The following is a 16,284-nucleotide window of genomic DNA, read 5'->3' as shown; positions in this document are numbered from 1 at the left end:
TCTGCCGTGTGCTGAAGGGCTCTTCCCAGGGGTTTGGGAGGGGGGGGCAAACCCCCAGCTCTGCTTCTAACTTTTTTTTTTTTGACTTCTGCTCTTTTCTTTTCCGCAGCCATCCGTGGATTTTCTCCTCAGCACAAGATCAGGAGCTTTGAGGAAGCCAGGGGCTTGGATCGCATCAACGAGCGGATGCCGCCCCGCAAGGATTCCCTGCACTCGGATGGCCCTGTCAACCTGGTGACCTCCACAAACTCTGCTGACAAGAATGGCACAGGGAAGAAAGCTCAGTAACCACAGCACCCAATCTGCACCACTTAAAAAAAAAAAAAAAAAAAAAAAAAAAATCCAAAATTTAATGAATTTTATTTATTTATTATTATTATTATTATTAATTATTATTATTATTATTGGGGTGAGGGCGAGGGGGGGGGAGAAAACCAACTTCACCTGGAGGCACATCCATAATCCAGTTTGCAGCCATTCTGTAAGCAAGGTGACCATTTTGTAATTTTTTTATTTATGTTCAATATATAAAAAAAAAGTCCCATCTTTTTTTTTTTTTTAAATTTAGAAACCAATCTTAACTCCTAGTGCATCTATGAAGTGTTGTGCTGTACAGCTGACCTCTCCTCCATGAGAGGCAAACCTTCTGTGGCTTGGGGGAGGGGGGAAAGGGGATTAAAAGAAACAAAAAATAGTCCCAGGCAACTTGGGGCATTGACTTTGGTACAATTCTGAGTTATCCTGTGGTTTGGTTTTGTTTTGTTTTGTTTTTTTTTTCCTTTCCTGACTGTTTTCTCCCCAGTTTGCTGTTGTTTTCTTCGACTTCTTTGCCTGCCTGCATCTGCTGCTTGATTCCTGTGGAAGGGCACATGGTGTGGGGCAGCTGGCTGGGACCCATCCCTCTTCCCAAGGTGACATCCAGATATTCAGGATTAGCCCTAAAGGACTCCAGTGAATTTTTATTCCAGACTTTTATCCCAGTGGAGCTCTGAGACAATCAGAAGGGGAAAAGCAGGTGGGAAAAACGCTGCCCCTTGTTGGGGCTCTTCCCAAACTTTGGGCTGTTGGGGCTCAGTGAAGCAGAAATCCCTCTGGGAATCCCTCTGGTTCCCAGTTGAGGAATTATCTCCAGTCTCTTGTGCTGGGCAGGTCCTTGGGAAACCTGCACAGCCTGAATTTTAAAGGAAAAAGGAGGTGATTTGTACCTTGTGGACAGACAGACTCCCCTCCAGCTACCACCACCAGGTACTGCAGAGCCTGGGGCACCCTTCCCTCTTCCCAGCTCTTGGATCAGCACTTGCTGATGGATATTTGGGTGGTGGGGTGCTTGTGGGGGGTCCCCCTTCAACCAGCAGCACCCCCAAGTCCCCCAGCACCTCTTTCCTGGGGGGGTTGTTGAGCTATTCCTCCAAAAGAGCCCTGGGCACATCAGCCTTTCCCAAAGGGGGATTTGATAGGAATTTGGGGAATGCTGGGTGAGAGTTCTGCTTGGTTTGGGCCAGATGGGGCTTTGCTGGCTGGCAGGCAGCAGGGCATGGATTTATTTTGGGCTAAAAAAACCCTGGTTTGGGGAATGTTGTCCCTCCCTCTCTGTAGGGGAGGAGGAGGAGGATGGGGTTGGGGTTGGAGCACTGCTGGGGGGTTTGGAATGCTGGAGAGGGATCTCTGGTGACAGTCAAGGCTTTGGAAAAATGGTTCTGTTAAACACAACCTCCTCTCCCTTCAGCTTTGTCCTGAGGTGAGGGTTGGGGAAGGATTTTGGGAGGTTCCCATTTGGTTGCTCCCCATGACCAAGCTCTGCCCACAGCAGCTTTGGGAAGCAAATCCCTTTCCAGCTTTCCCTTCCCTTCCAACCCTGCTCTCTCCTGGTGCTTTTTCCAAGCAAAAGGCAGCAGGTGAGTGGGTTCAGCCTCTTAAGAAGGGACATTTGCCAACCCAAATTCTTGGATCTTGCTGCTTCCCCTTTGTGCTCCAGCCCTCAGCTGCCATTCCAGCCACACAGGGACTTTGCAGGAACCTTTCAGATTCTTTTAGGATCCTAAGGATTTAGGAAACAAAATCTACAAGCAGACCACTGGGATTTCACACCAGATTTTTGAATCTCATGCCTCCACTTTAGGGTTTTTGGGTTTTGTGGTTTTTGGTCCCTTTTTTTGTTCCTTTTTTTTTTTTTTTTTTTTACACGCCCACTGCTTTGCAAAAAATGCAAAATGTTTTGAGCAAGCTTCTCTGAACCCCATCTGAGGCGTGGGGGCCAATTGCCTTTGTCTGTGAGTATTTATTGAGGGTTTTTTTTTTTTGTTTTTCTTGGTTTGGGGGAGGGTTTTGGTTAGTTGGGTTTGGTTTTTTTTTTTTTCTTTTTTGAAACACAGTCAGCCCATGTGTAGTTATCTTCCTCCTGAGAGCTCAAAGGTGCTGCCCATGCATGTTTGGGCACCTTCTTCTGACCCAGGCTGGGATCTCACCCAAGCACCAGTTGAAATCAGGAGTTTTGGGATGGGTGCTGAGGTGGGGGGGGCTGAGCTCACCCCCCCAAATCCTGCAGCCCCCCAGGGGGGCTCAGCAGGGACCTTTTCTTTGGGGAGGGGGTTTTGTTTTGCTGACACTTTGTCCCCCAACCTTTTTTCTTTTTTTTTTTTTTTTCCTTTTGCCTGCTCCCCTCCTCCCCAAACCCTTTCAACCCTTTGTGGTTGGTTGCAAAGCACCAGGGAAGGGGTGAGGAGCTGAGACACCCCCCCAGCCCCCATAATTTATTTCTGGCTGTTGGCTTGGTGGCCACTTGGGGCTGCAGTTTGGTGGCCACCTGGGCTTGCAGTTTGGCAACCTCCTGAGCCAGAAGGGGCTGGGGGGGGGATGATGGTCTGTATGGAACTTACGGGTGCCACCCTGTCCCTATGGGTGCCATCCTGTCCCTAAGGATTCTGTCCCTGTTGGTTCCACCCTGCCCCTATGGATGCCACCCTGGCCCTATGGGTGCCACCCTGTCCCTATAGATGCCACCCTGTCCCTATGGATTCCACCCTGTCCCTATGGATTCCACCCTGCCCCTATAGATGCCACCCTGGCCCTATGGGTGCCACCCTGGCCCTAAGGATTCTGTCCCTGTGGGTTCCACCCTGTCCCTGTGGGTGCCACCCTGGCCCTATGGGTGCCAACCTGCCCCTATGGATTCCACCCTGGCCCTATGGGTGCCACCCTGGCCCTATGGGTGCCACCCTGGCCCTAAGGGTTCTGTCCCTGTGGGTTCCATCCTGCCAGGCTCCTGGTGCTGGTGCCCCCCCCTTTCCCTCCCTTCAGTTCCCGAGGGGGTTCAGGAGGAGCCAGGGGGTTGGTGGCTGCTAATTAATTACCCCTCAATTAACAAACCCATCAGAGCTGGAGGGGGGGAGAGCAGAAACCCCATTCCCTCTTCCCAAAAACCCCATTCCCTCTTCCCCAGCTTTTTGGGAAAGGGGGAGGAGCTGCAGCCCTCAAGCAGAAGTTGGCAACCCCACCCCCCCCCCCGAGGTCCCTCATCTTCACCCCCAAAAAAACCCCAAAAAGCCAGAAATCCACAATTTCCCCCCCTTTTTTTTCCCCTTCCCTGCCACCCCAGCACCCCAGAGCTCTGCACATCCCAAATCCCAAAGCTCCCAGCTTCTTCCCTTCCCTCCCCCTGGAGTTTTGGCTACCAGGATTTTGGGGCTAGGAGCCAAAAAAGCACCACAAGCCCAACCACCTCCTCCACAGCCTGGGTTGTGGGGTTTATTTTTAATTATTTTATTTTTCTTTTGATTTTTTGCATGTTCTAGCAAGGTGCATGTCACAAGGAGGGGAAGTCAGCAATAGGGACGGGGTTAGGGGTGGGGGTGGGAGGGAGGGTTGGGAAAAAAGGGGGTGGGAAGGGGGGGGATGAGTTTCAGGTTTTCCAGAGTTTTCATTTGCTGCCCTGGGGGTGGCACTTGGGGACAGATCCCACCCAAAGGGGTGGGGGGGACCCAAAGCCCCCCCAAACCCCACACTGGGGGGCTGGGATGGTGATTTTAGGGTTCTGGAGGCTGAAGGATCTGAAGCCCGTTGCCTGGAGACTGCCTCCTTTTTTTATTTTATTTTATTTTTTTCCTTTTTTTTTTTTTTAGTTTAAAAAAAAAATGGTGAAAATGTTATTTATTGGCAGAAATTATTTAATATAATTTCCTTTTTTTTTTTGTGAACGAGGAATGAATTTGTTAGAACTGTCTTAATGTAAATTGGAAGTCATCTTTAAGGAAAAAGAGAAAAAAAAAAAAAAGAAAAAAAAAAAAAGTTAAAAATTGACCCAGTCACTCGGCTCCACTGTGGTTTCTTTTTTTTGGGAGGGGGATTCCCTGGAAAAGGAGGGGGCATGGAACCTCCTGGGTGTTGTCAGGAAGGAAGGGAGCAGGTTTTAGGGTCTGTTTTCCAGGATGTTCCCATCTGGAGCTGCTGGGGGATGGGTTGGGTGGCTCCTGGCTCCTTCCAGCCCTTCCTGGGAGCCAGGAGGAAGAGGAAGGAATTTCCAGCTCCTGGAGCATCCCCTGGGAACATTCAACTGGTGCCTTCCCACTGCTGGGGGCTGGGATCCTGTCCCAGGATGTTGGAGGTGGATCCTACAATCCATGAGATCTTATTCCAGGATGTAGGAGGTGGATCCTACAATCCCTGGGATCCTGTCCCAGGATGTTGGAGGTGGATCCTACAATCCACGAGATCTTATTCCAGGATGTAGGAGGTGGATCCTACAATCCCTGGGATCCTGTCCCAGGATGCAGGAGGTGGATCCTACAATCCCTGGGATCCTGCTCCAGGATGTTGGAGGTGGATCCTACAATCCATGAGATCTTCTTATTCCAGGATGCAGGAGGTGGATCCTACAATCCCTGGGATCCTGCTCCAGGATGCAGGAGGTGGATCCTACAATCCCTGGGATGCTGCTGTAGGGTGTAGGAGATGGTTCTTACAATCCATGGGATCCTCCTCCAGGATGTTGGAGATGGTTCCTACGATCTGTGGGATCTTGTTCCAGGATGTAGGATGTGGTTCCTACAGCCCATGGGATCATCTTGCTCCAGGATGCAGGAGGTGGTTCCCACAATCCATGGGATCTTCTTATTCCAGGATGGAGGAGGAGGCTCCTACAATCCATGGGATCCAGCTCCAGGATGTAGGAGGTGGTTCCCACAATCCATGGGATCTTGTTCCAGGATGTAGGAGGTGGATCCTACAATCCATGGGTTCCCTGGTTTAGGGATGTTGGAGGTGGATCCTACAATCCATGGGATCATCTTGGTCCAGGATGCAGGAGGTTGTTCCCACAATCCATGGGATCTTCTTATTCCAGGATGGAGGAGATTGTTCCTACAATCCCTGGGATCTTCTTGTCCTAGGGTGCAGGAAGTGGCTCCTACAATCCAGGAGTTCCCTGGCTTAGGGATGCAGGAATCCTACAATCCTTAGGGATCCTACAATCCATGGATTCTTCAGCACCAGGGATGGATTCCCCAGCCCATGGATACAGGGATGAGGGATACAGGGATGAGGGATACAGGGATACAGGAGATGGCTCTTCCATCCCTCCTTCCTCCACCTGGGAATCAGGAGCCCCCCCCAGTTCCTTCCCCCCTCTGCCAGAACCCCCCCATCCCTCCCGGTTCTGCTGCCAACCTCGGCCCGGTTCAGCCCAACTCCTCCCACCGGAACCTCCAGAACCACCCGGGCCGGGCCGGGCTTGGGGGGGTGGGGAGGGGGGAAGGGATTCTCGGGCTCTCCCACCCTTTTTCTGGCTCTTCCCACCGAACCAGATTGGGCTGGGGGGAAGAGGGGAGGGGGGGGAAGCTTTTTTTTAGCCGGGTCGGAACCGGAGGGGTTGGGTCAGCGGCCCAGAAGGTCCGGGGCTGGCATGGCAGCGCTGAGCAAACAGGAAACAGTCGCCCTTTTGTTGGCTCTGGCCCCGATCCTGCGCTCCAAGATTTTTCTGGCAGAGGAGGTTGGGGCCGGGAGGCAAAGCCGGAGCTGGAAACTCTTCCCAAAGCGGGGAGGGGACAGTGCCGGGGGCCACCAAGGTGAGTCTGGGGGCCACCAAGGTGACTCCGGTGACCACAAAGCAGCCCCGGACCCCTTCCAGCAGCCCCGGGGTGACCCGGGACCCTCCTGGCTCACGGGTGGGGTGACACCCCCCCCGGAGGTGGCCTGAAAGGGATTGTCACCCCTTTGTCACCCCTTTGTCACCTGTCCTTGCGTGCTGGTGGCTTTGTCCCCAAGCCCTGCTGCTCTCTCTGCCCTCATCTCCCCCCCTCTCGCCCCCTGTCCCCAATTTCCCTGCGGTGTCCCCGGTGCAAGGGACAAACTGTTTTGTCCCCTTCGTGTCCCCCCCGGGATGCTGCGGGGTTTGTGCCATCACCCTCATTGTCCCCATCGGCCCCTTGTGTCCCCATTGCCCCCCCCCGTGTCCCGACCACCCCCCCTGTCCCCATCACCCCCCTGTCCCCATCACCCCCCTGTGTCCCCATCGCCCCCCCATGTCCCTATCGCCCCCCCATGTCCCCATTGCCCCCCTCATGTCCCCATTGCCACCCCATGTCCCCATCACCCCCCCGTGTCCCCATCGCCCCCCCATGTCCCCATTGCCCCCCCGTGTCCCCATCACCCCCTCCTTGGCCCCATCTCCCCCCTGTGTGTCCCCATCGCCCCCTCCCCGTGTCCCCACCCCCCCGCCCCCGAGGGATGGGGACCGAGGGACTGTTGTCACCCAAGCCACCCGTCCTTCCCGTGGGGACAGAGCTCACGTGGGGTGGGGGCAGGGCCGGGGCTGCCCCGTTTTGGGGCTGTCAGCAAATTTGGGGAGCGAGGAGCAGGAAGCAGCCAGGGGGGTTCGGGGGGGGGGGGACAGGAATCAGGACCCGGGTGCTGCTGGAGAGGGTGAGATGGGATACAGAGCATGGGGGGGGCTAAAAGGGGGGGTCGCCCACCCCCAGACCCCCGTGGGCGGGTGGGTGAAGGGTCACCCGTGGGAAAGTGACTCTTCTGTCACTGTCCCCCCCCCCAGTGTGCCATTTTGGGGGGGGGGCTATGGGAGCATGGATCCCCCCTCCACCCTTCCCACCCTCTCCCCCCAAAAAAATCCCTTCCAAGTCTCCGGCTCCATCCCGGTGGGAGGGGATGGGGGGGGGGGGGGGCGGTGAAAAGTTCTCGCCCCATTTCGTAAGCGAGGGGGGGGGCTGGGAGGGGGGGGGGGGGGATGAGCGGGAACGCGTGCGCGGGGCGTGGGATGAGTTCAGCTCTTTGGCTCCTTTCCCTGGATCCCGTCCCTGGAAATGTCACTGGAAACTCTGAATGGGCCGGGAGCGCTCCGGGGGGGTGTGGGGGGGTGTGAACGCACCCCAAAAGGGGGGGTACGGGGGGGCCGGGGCATGCGGGTACCCGCAGCCGGGGAGCAGGGCGGCTGCTGAGGGATGCGCCGGGGGAATTGGGGAGGGGGTGGTTTGGGGGGGGGGGTGATGAGCTGAATACCACATCCCCCCCCCCCTTCTGCTTTTCCCGGCAAAGTTTTTTTTCCGTGTATTTTCCTTCCCGGTTTGCTGGCAGCTCCGTCCCGCTGGGCTCCCCGAGCCCCCCCCCTGCCCTACCCAGGAGGTAAGAGATGGTTCGGGGGGGTGGGGGGGGGTGACAGACGGGGACGGGGTCCCCAGGGGGAGGAGGCTTTGGGGGGGGGAAGATCCGTGGGAGCAGGATGGGGCTGAGCCCCGTGGGGCTGCAGGAGGATACAAAATGGGAGGGGGTCTGCACCCCGCTTTTCGTGCCCCGGGGGTTGGGCGTTCCCGGTGCCTCAGTTTCCCCGGGGGGGTTTGTAAGTGTTAATGAATTCATTGTGGGGTACGGAGCCTCCGGTGGTGTCGGGGGGGTCCCCAACCCGCGTGGGCGACTGTGCTGGGCTAGTAGCCCCCCCCGGCAGCCCCGCTTGCCCTGTTTGAGGAGGGGGCTGCACCACGCAGGGTCCCCCAACTTCCCGTGCTCCTGGGGGGGGGGGGATGAAGATGTTGGGGAAGCAGCGAGGACATGGGTGTCCCCCCAAGATTCCTCACCCTTTTCCAGAGCCATTCCGGGGGTCCCGTCCCCCCTGGCTGCCCCCCAATCCCGGGATGCTGGGTGGGGGGGGTTGTGCTGATTCCCGATGGCATTCCCATCGCCTCTCCCCTCCTTCCTTCTTTCTCCTTTCCCTGTTTGCGCTGCAGGGCGGGGAAATTCTTCTTCCCTGTCGTGGTTTTTGGCCCCGGGGAAGGATCGGTCCTGGCACCACCCAGCCCGCTCTGGCCCTGCTGCCACCTGCCCCGGGCGGGAGGGGACAAGGTGACAGCCGGGATGAAAGGGGGGGGGAAGGAGGGGACAGCTCGGCCATCGCCCTGTGCCACCCCCTGGGGGGGGAGGGGGTTTGGATCCATCCCTGCTGGAGGGTGGGAAAAAATAAAACTGTCCTGGGAGGGTGGGGGGGGGCTGGAGCCCCTCACCGTGGAGTCAGGCTGGGAGAGCTGAGCCTGGAAAAGGCAGCAGAGAGACCTCAGGGCACATTCCAGGGGCTGCAGGAAAGCTTGGGAAGGAATTTTGGATGAGGGCATGGAAGGGTGGGATGAGGGGGATGGATTTGAACTGGGAAACGGGGGATTGAGGTTGGAGATGAGGGAGAAATTCTTTAGTTTGAGGGTGCTGAGCCCCTGGTGGCCCCAAAAAGCTGTGGCTGCCCCATCCCTGGAAGTGCTGAAGTTTGGGATGGGGCTTGGAGCCCCCTGGGCTGGTTGGAGATGTCCCTGTCCCTGGCAGGGGGTGGCACTGGGGGAGCTTTTAGGTCCCTTCACCCCCAAACCTATCTGGGTTTTACAAAATTTTAGGATTTTATGACTTCTGCCAGCCTGGCCGTGCCTCACAGAGGGATGGGGGGTTCCCACATGAGATCTTCAGCCCCACAGGTTTTTTTGGGGTTTTTTTTTTTTGGAGGCTTTCCTACTGCCTGGGTGGTGGCAGAGCTGAGAGGGTGCTGGCACTTTGTCACCCCCAAAGCAAATCTGTCCCTGTCCCCAGAGGTGAAGCAGCATCAGCTCCCACCCTTGAGCTGGGGACACGGGCTGGGATTTTAGGATTCTGTGTTTTTTTTGTGCTGTGGTTGAGAAGGGAGAAACTCAGCGTGTGGGCAGCTGGGATGGGTTGGGTTAAAGGGGGTGGCACTGGGTGGCACTGGGTGGCACTAAGCTCCCGATGGAGCTGCAGGAGCAGTCGGGGATGGGGCCCACCACGACCTCAACCACTTCCCCCCACAGGGCACAGGCAACCCCAGGGGCCCCCCCCCATAGCCCTCCCGGGCCATGTCAGGCTGGATCCATGCCATGGTGGCACAGGACGTGTCCCCCAGCCACCCCCCCCCGGGGGTGACCGCAGCGCCGCGGGTGAGTGGGGTTGGGGGCTGCTGTGGGGAGGGGGTCTCGGGGGGGTGTCCCTTTGCTTCTGTGCCCTTGCCAGCACCCTGTGCCCCCCCCCCAGCCCCCTTCCATGTCCCTCAGGTTCCTGTCATCCGTCACCATGGTTCCGACACCCTGAATTTCGATTTCCACGACACGCAGACCCACAGCACAGCCCAGCGGGTGCCCCGCAGGACCTCAGGTACCTGTGACAGGGGAGGGGACACCGAGGTGACACCGGGGGAACCCTCTGGGGACGGGGCCAAGGGCTCAGCATCCCCCACCTCATCCCCAGTGGGCGACTGGTACCAGACGTGGCCGGGGAAGGAGGTGAAGGCGCTCAGCACCTTGTCCCCTGATGTCCCCGCCGCTGTCCCCGGGGCTCCCTCGCCTTGTCCCCGGCCACCGGGCTGGTCGGCGACCTGGACCAAGGACAGCAAGAGGCGGGAGAGGCGGTGGGTGAAATACGACGGGATCGGCCCCGTGGATGAGAGCGGGATGCCCATCGCCTCGCGTTCCGTGAGTGGGGAGGGGGGAGAACACCGGGGGACACGGGGCCGGGTGTCTGCGTCCCCATCAGCCCCTCACTCATTGTCACCTCCCCCTCTGGGTCTGTCCCGCCCCCTCCCCAGAGCGTGGCCCGGCCCCGGGACTGGTACCGCAGCATGTTCCGGCAGATCCACCGCAGGATGCCAGGTCAGAACCGCCCCCCACAATGCCACACGGCAAAAACCCGACACGACACCCCCCCGTCACCCTTTTTGTGTGTCACACACACACACAGAACCCGACTGGGACCCCCAGCGCTGCCCCACGGCTCAGCTCAGCCCCTTGGCCACCTCGGTGTCCCCAGAACCCCGCGGGAAAAAGGGGTCCCCAGCCAAGCCCCCCGGCATTCCCAATGGGATGGACTGGTGAGTTTGGCACAGGCTGGCACCTTGGGGACCTGGGGACCCTGGGTGCCTCACCCAGGGGAGAGGGGGGGGGGGCTTCAGGGGCTCAGCTCCTTCTGGCTCCCCCAGGACCGACTGGGGGGACACTGGTGACACCACAGAGCCCGGCAGCATTTTTGATTATGAGCCAGGGAAATCCTCAGTGCGGGAGCAGCAGCAGAGGGTAGGGAGACCCAGCACCCCCTGACACCCCCTATCACCCCTTGACATCCCCCTGGCACCCCCTGACACCCCCCTGGCATCCCCTGACACCCCCTGACACCCTCCTGGCATCCCCTGACACCCCCTGGCACCCCCCATCAGCCCCTGGAGCCCCCTGACACCCCCTGACACCCTCCTGGCATCCCCTGACACCCCCTGGCATCCCCTGACACCCCCTGGCACCCCCTGACACCCTCCTGGCATCCCCTGACACCTCCTGGCACCCCCTGACACCCTCCTGGCATCTCCTGGCACCCCCTGACACCCTCCATCACCCCCCATCAGCCCCTGAGACCCCCCTGACACCCCCATCACCCCCTGGCTGTGGTGGGCACACACCTAACCACCCCCCCCCCCTTTCCAGCCCCCTGCAGTGGTACCCCCAGCACGGGCTCAGCCCATCGAGGTGAGGGGGCTGGGGGGGCTCTGGGGGTCCTGATGGGATAAGGGGGGGCTGGGAGGGTTCTGGGGGTCCGTCTGGGATAAGGGGGGGCTGGGGAGGACAGTGGGGGTCCTGCTGGGATAAGGGGGGCTTGGGGATGGCAGCTTTGCCCCCCCCATCCCTGTTCTGCCTCTGCAGGTGCTGCTGGAGCAGGAGTTGGAGCAGCTGAGTGAGGAGCTGGACAAGGACATGAGGGCCATGGAGAGGCACGGCCACCCCTGCCAGGTACCCCCAGACCCCTGCATGGGACCTCAGCACCCCTAAAAAATACCCCAAGACCCCTACCAGGTACCCCCCCCCCCTGCTCTCCCTGCTGCCTCTCGTCCTTCTCGGCGTTGGGTGGCACTGAGGGGACACAGAGGCTGAGGGTGGGGACATCCAGATGTGTGGGCATCCAGATGTGGGTAAGGGGTGAGCGTGGGGCTGGCAGGGTGTGAGAAGAGCTGGGGGCAACCCTGGCACAGCTGGAATGTGAGTGGCTGGATGCATCCCTACCACATCTGGATACACACGTGGCACAGCTGGATGTGTGCAATGCTGGATGCCTCCCTGGCACATCTGGATGCACCCATTGCATGGCTGGATGTGTGCTCAGCTGGGTGTGTGCATGCCCAGATGCACCCCTAGCACATCTGGATGCATCCCTGGCACATCTGGGTGCACCACTGGCACATCTAGATGCACCCCTGGCACAGCTGGGTGTGTGCATGTCTGGATGCACCCTGGCACAGCTGGATGTGTGCACAGCTGGGTGTGTGCATGGCTGGATGCTTCCCTGGCACATCTGGGTGCACCCCTGGCACAGCTGGATGTGTGCATGGCCAGATGCATCCCTAGCACATCTGGATGCATCCCTGGCACGTCTGGGTGCACCACCGGCACATCTAGATGCACCCCTGGCACAGCTGGATGTGTGCACAGCTGGGTGTGTGCACGTCTGGATGCACCCCTGGCACAGCTGGATATGTGCACAGCTGGATATGTGCATGGCTGGCTGCACCCCTGGCACAGCTGGATTCCTGCACAGCTGGATGCAGCCGGGTGCCCCGTGGCTGTGGGACGCTAGGACCCAGCTCCGCCGCGGGTTCTTGGCCGGGCTCAGGGCTCCTTCTCTTCCCGCCGAGCCTCCCTCAGAGCCTCTGGGATGAGGAATGAATGAATTAATTAATTAATTGTTCTCTCCCACCCCCTCCCGCCCCTCCTCTCCCCTCCCCTCCCCGCCAGAGCCCGCAGGACGCTCCCACCGCTCGCTCCCCCGCTCCGGCCTCCCCGGCAGCTCGGTGAGTAGAGCAGCCCCAAAACCCACCGAACCCCCCCCAAAAACACCCCTCAAACTCGGGGGGGGGGGACAGCAGCGGGTTGGGACCGACACCAAAGTTTGGTTTTGGTTTTTTTTTTGGGGGGGTGGGAGGGGACACGCAAACGGGACGGTCCCTGCGGGGGGAAAGGAGGGAGGGGGGGGGGGGTCCCCGGCATCCCCACCCACATCCCACACCCCCCATCACGGGTGGGGGGGGACCCCGGCGCCTGGCTGGGTGCCCATTGGGTGTGGTGGGGACAGAACGGGGACAGATCCTGCGGGGACACCGTGTCCCGGAGCTTGGCTCAGCCCCAGGGGAGGTGACAGCACTCGGGTTCCCACCCGGTTCCCACCCCCCTGTCCCCAGCTGCACAGGGAAGGGGGGGGCACACTTCCCAGTGCCCCCATACCACGGGATGGGGCGGGCTGCATCCCCCCCCCCCCTGCATCCCCCTCAAACAAACAAACAGCACCCTAATTTTTTTAGGACCCATCCTCCCCCCCTACTGCCCGGACCCCCTCTCTCTGGTGTTTGTGGGAGGGGGAAGAACGGAATTTAAGGTCTTTAAAACCCCCCCCCGGAGCAGGGTTATCCATTAGCCAGGCTCCCTGCTCCTTCCTGCTCCCTGCTGCCACTGCCACCACCGGCAAACTTTGTCCCTGTCGCGCCTGGCTGCCCCGGGAGGGGACAGACACCCAGCCGGGACATCCCGGTGTCCTGCTCCTGGGGGGTCCCCGTGGCCACAGGGTGGGGAGCAGGGAGGGCAGGGGAAGGGTCTGACATAGGTTCAACCCTGCCCTGAGCCACTGTCACCCCCCCAGGAGCCCCCTGTCACCTCGGAGGCTGCAGACCCCCCCTGGTATGGAGCGGGGTGGCCTGGGGCTGGCCAGTGACTGGAGTCGTGTGGCCCCTGGAAGAGGTGAGGATTCTCCCCTCCCAATCCCCTTCCAAAGCTCTGCAGTGCCTCGGGGCACCCTGTGTGTGTATGTGTCACCCCCCCCCCCAAGCTGGTGACAACCCCCCCACTCTTTGCAGACACCCTCAGGCCGGGGACCCTCCCCAGCCTGCCCGACATGGGGGACCCCAGAGAGGCCGTCAGGAGGGAGGAGAAGAAGGTAAGATTGGGGTGATCCCATCCCACATCAGGTAGAGGGGGGGTTGGGGATGGGGGGGGACCCTCCATAACTGCTCCTCTCCCTCCCACCCCCCCCCCCCTCCCTTCCCCCAGATGAAAGCTGCTCGCCTGAAATTCGACTTCCAAGCCGAGTCACCCAAGTAAGTGACAGTGCTGCTGGGGGTCCCCAACCCCCCCACGCCATCCCTGGGGTGATGAGTGGGGGACCAGAGGAGGAGGAGGAGGCTCAGGGTGTGTGCTGGGTGTCCCTGAGCACTGCCACCTGCAGGGAGCTGACACTGCAGAAAGGGGACATCGTCTACATCCATAAGGAAGTGGACAGGAACTGGCTGGAGGGGGAGCACCACGGCCGGGTGGGCATCTTCCCCTCCAACTATGTGGAGGTGAGCACGGGGGGGGGAGGGAGGGATGGAGGAGGAGGTGGCTGGGTTTGGAGCCCCCGATGCTGAGCTTCACCCCTGTCCCCCTCCCACTCAGATCCTGCCCCCCACAGAGGTGCCCAAGCCCATCAAGGCACCCCCCATCCAAGTGCTGGAGTATGGGGAGGCCCTGGGGCTCTACAACTTCCGAGGGGAGCTGCCCGTGGAGCTTTCCTTCCGTAAGGTAACACCCTCCCCCCCCCAGGATGTGTCCTGCCAGCTCCTTTGGATAAGGACCTGGAGGGATGGGACCCGGGGGGGGGGGGATTTAAAGTGGGAGATTGAGGGGAAGTGGATGGGAGTTACACCAGGGAAGGTTTAGGGTGGGTATTAGGAAATATTTTGTCACTTGAAAGGGTTGGCAGAGGTTGGGATAGTGTTCCCAGGGCAGTGGTGGTGTCCCCATCCCTGGAGGGATTGAAATGCTGTGTGGAGCTGGTCCTTAGGGACAGGGTTTAGTGGGGAGCTGCTCAAAGGTTGGACTGGGGGATCCTGAAGGTTCCGGGGGGATCTGAGGGAGAAATTCTTTGGGGTGAGGGTGCTGAGCCCCTCAGAAGCTGTGGCTGCCCCATCCCTGGAGGTGTTGAAGGTTGGATGGGGCTTGGAGCACCCTGGGCTGGTGGGAGATGTCCCTGGCAGGGGGGTGGCACTGGGGGGGCTTTAAGCTCCCTTCACCCCAAACCTTGGGCTGGGATTTTAGGATGCAGGGGTTGGAACTGGGTGATCTTTAAAGTCCTTCCAACCTTTTCCTGGGATTCGGTGGTTCTCCGTGCCAACCCCTCTTCTCTTTTCCTCCCTCCCCCACCCCCCCCCCCCGGCCAGGGCGAGCGGATCTGCCTGGTTCGGCGGGTGAACGAGCACTGGTACGAGGGACGCATCTCGGGCACCTCCCGCCAGGGCATCTTCCCGGCCACCTACGTCCAAATTCTGAAGGAACCACGGCTCAAAGCCACCCCCGAGGACTTCCCCCCTTCCCCCGCCTCCTCCAGCCCCCGCCCCGCCACAGGTTCCCCGGCCCCGGCTCCCCGGGCCCCCCCCGTTTCTGCCGGTTCCCCTCGAGGGATGGAGCGGAGTCCCGGAGAGCCCGCTGGGCACCCACCCTCCTCCCCCCACCTCGGCTTCGCCTTCACCCCCTCCCCAAAACTGCCCCGCGCCGGTGCCCCCAACCCCTCCCCGACCCTCACCACCCCCCCGCACCCAGGGGGCACCCATCCCCAGGAGCTCCGCCGCCCAGCCTGGCCCCCTGAGCAGGTGAGTGACCCCCCCCCCAAAAAAAAAAAAGTTCTGGCACCACCGGGGGGGGGGGTGGGGTGGGTGCTGCCCTATAACCCTCCCCATCCCCTTGCAGCACCCTCCCCCGGGGGCACCCACCAACCCCCGCCCCGAGCCCGCCCCGTCCTACAACGGCTCCGAAATCCAATGGACCCCGTAAGTAGGGATGGGAGTGGCAGGGGAGGGGGGGGGTGTTACCGTGTCCCCTGGAGGGGACCCGTGGTGACATTGTGTCCGGCAGGTACCGGGCTCTCTACCAGTACCGGCCCCAAAACGCCGACGAACTGGAGCTGCTGGAAGGGGACCGGGTGGACGTCATGCAGCAGTGCGATGATGGATGGTTCGTGGGTACGTGGCCACCGGGCTTGGGGACAGGGACAAAGAGGGAGATGCCACCGCAACCCCTCATGGAATCCCTTTGCCTTTTACCCCTCTCCCCTCCCCTCCCCCTCCCCTTCAGGTGTGTCCAGGAGGACGCAGAAATTCGGCACTTTCCCCGGCAATTACGTGGCGCCGGTGTGACCCGCGTGGGGAAGAGGAGCCCGGTGGGCCACGCGGGGCTGGGGGCTCACCGATGGCTCCCTCCTCGGCCACTCCGTGTCCCCTCGACGTCCCCACACGGGGGCAAAGTGCCTCCAGCTGCCTCCTGCCCCTATGGGGCTGCTCTAACAGGGACCGAACCCCCCGGCGCGGGTATGGGGGGGGGGGGGGGTTTGGCTCATCCCAAGTGCCTTAATCTGTCCCCTCCCCCTCTCCTTGTCACCCCCCCCTGCTGGTGGCCGCCCCTCCCCGTCCGGTGACGGCTGTGACCCGAGGTGTTGGTCTGGGGATCACATTTGCTTCTTGTCCATCATTAAAGCTCAGCTCAGCCCAGGCCCAGCTTGGTGGTACCGGAACCAAGGGGATGGGACCCATAGGGAATTGTGGGGTGGGGGGCCGTGGGGTGGTGGTCCCCGTGGGGATTGTCACACGGTGGGGCTGTGATGGTGGGTGGGGGGGCTGCATGTGGAGCTGCCGTGGTGCCCCTGTGGGGTCGTGATGGTGCTCGGGGGGGGCTGCCGGGGGTCGTGGGGGGCTGCAAGGGGAAGATGTGGGGTGGGGCTTTGATGGGGAGGGGG

General features: G+C 60.4%; 2 protein-coding genes across 15 annotated transcripts in view; both read left to right on the top strand.

Annotated features, from left to right (window-relative positions):
* Nucleotides 1–4,304, top strand: part of PPP3CC (protein phosphatase 3 catalytic subunit gamma) — a 38,487-nt gene extending 34,183 nt beyond the window's left edge. For 2 of the 4 annotated variants that reach the window (XM_071729256.1, XM_071729255.1), the window contains one exon: nucleotides 110–4,304. In XM_071729256.1, coding sequence (XP_071585357.1) covers nucleotides 110–288 — 179 coding nt within the window. In that variant the 3' untranslated portion in view covers nucleotides 289–4,304. The remainder of the gene's footprint in view (nucleotides 1–109) is intronic. The other 2 variants (XR_011722981.1, XR_011722980.1) reach the window with 2 other exon arrangements.
* A 1,330-nt stretch (nucleotides 4,305–5,634) lies between these two features.
* SORBS3 (sorbin and SH3 domain containing 3) lies at nucleotides 5,635–16,040 on the top strand. Of its 11 annotated transcripts, none has more exons than XM_071729244.1 (21): nucleotides 6,706–6,915; nucleotides 7,582–7,629; nucleotides 8,229–8,343; nucleotides 9,306–9,431; nucleotides 9,526–9,645; nucleotides 9,739–9,962; nucleotides 10,076–10,139; nucleotides 10,228–10,357; nucleotides 10,466–10,559; nucleotides 10,962–11,003; nucleotides 11,178–11,264; nucleotides 12,264–12,319; nucleotides 13,162–13,259; nucleotides 13,376–13,455; nucleotides 13,569–13,615; nucleotides 13,744–13,858; nucleotides 13,953–14,078; nucleotides 14,717–15,145; nucleotides 15,243–15,322; nucleotides 15,408–15,514; nucleotides 15,627–16,040. In XM_071729244.1, exons 1-21 carry the CDS (start codon nucleotides 6,721–6,723, stop codon nucleotides 15,686–15,688), a joined length of 2,445 nt encoding a protein of 814 aa, XP_071585345.1. In that variant the 5' UTR covers nucleotides 6,706–6,720; the 3' UTR covers nucleotides 15,689–16,040. The 11 variants fall into 11 exon arrangements, with proteins under 11 accessions (XP_071585350.1, XP_071585352.1, XP_071585355.1 ...); XM_071729243.1 differs by having other exon boundaries at nucleotides 7,543–7,629; XM_071729249.1 differs by lacking the exons at nucleotides 6,706–6,915; nucleotides 8,229–8,343 and adding an exon at nucleotides 5,635–6,059.
* The last annotated feature ends 244 nt before the right edge of the window (nucleotides 16,041–16,284 follow it).

This window comes from Heliangelus exortis, chromosome 30, assembly GCF_036169615.1.
Source record: "Heliangelus exortis chromosome 30, bHelExo1.hap1, whole genome shotgun sequence".
NCBI lineage: Eukaryota > Metazoa > Chordata > Aves > Apodiformes > Trochilidae > Heliangelus > Heliangelus exortis.
The sequence above is the reverse complement of the archived record's forward strand: the minus strand, read 5'-3'. Positions and strand labels throughout refer to the sequence as shown.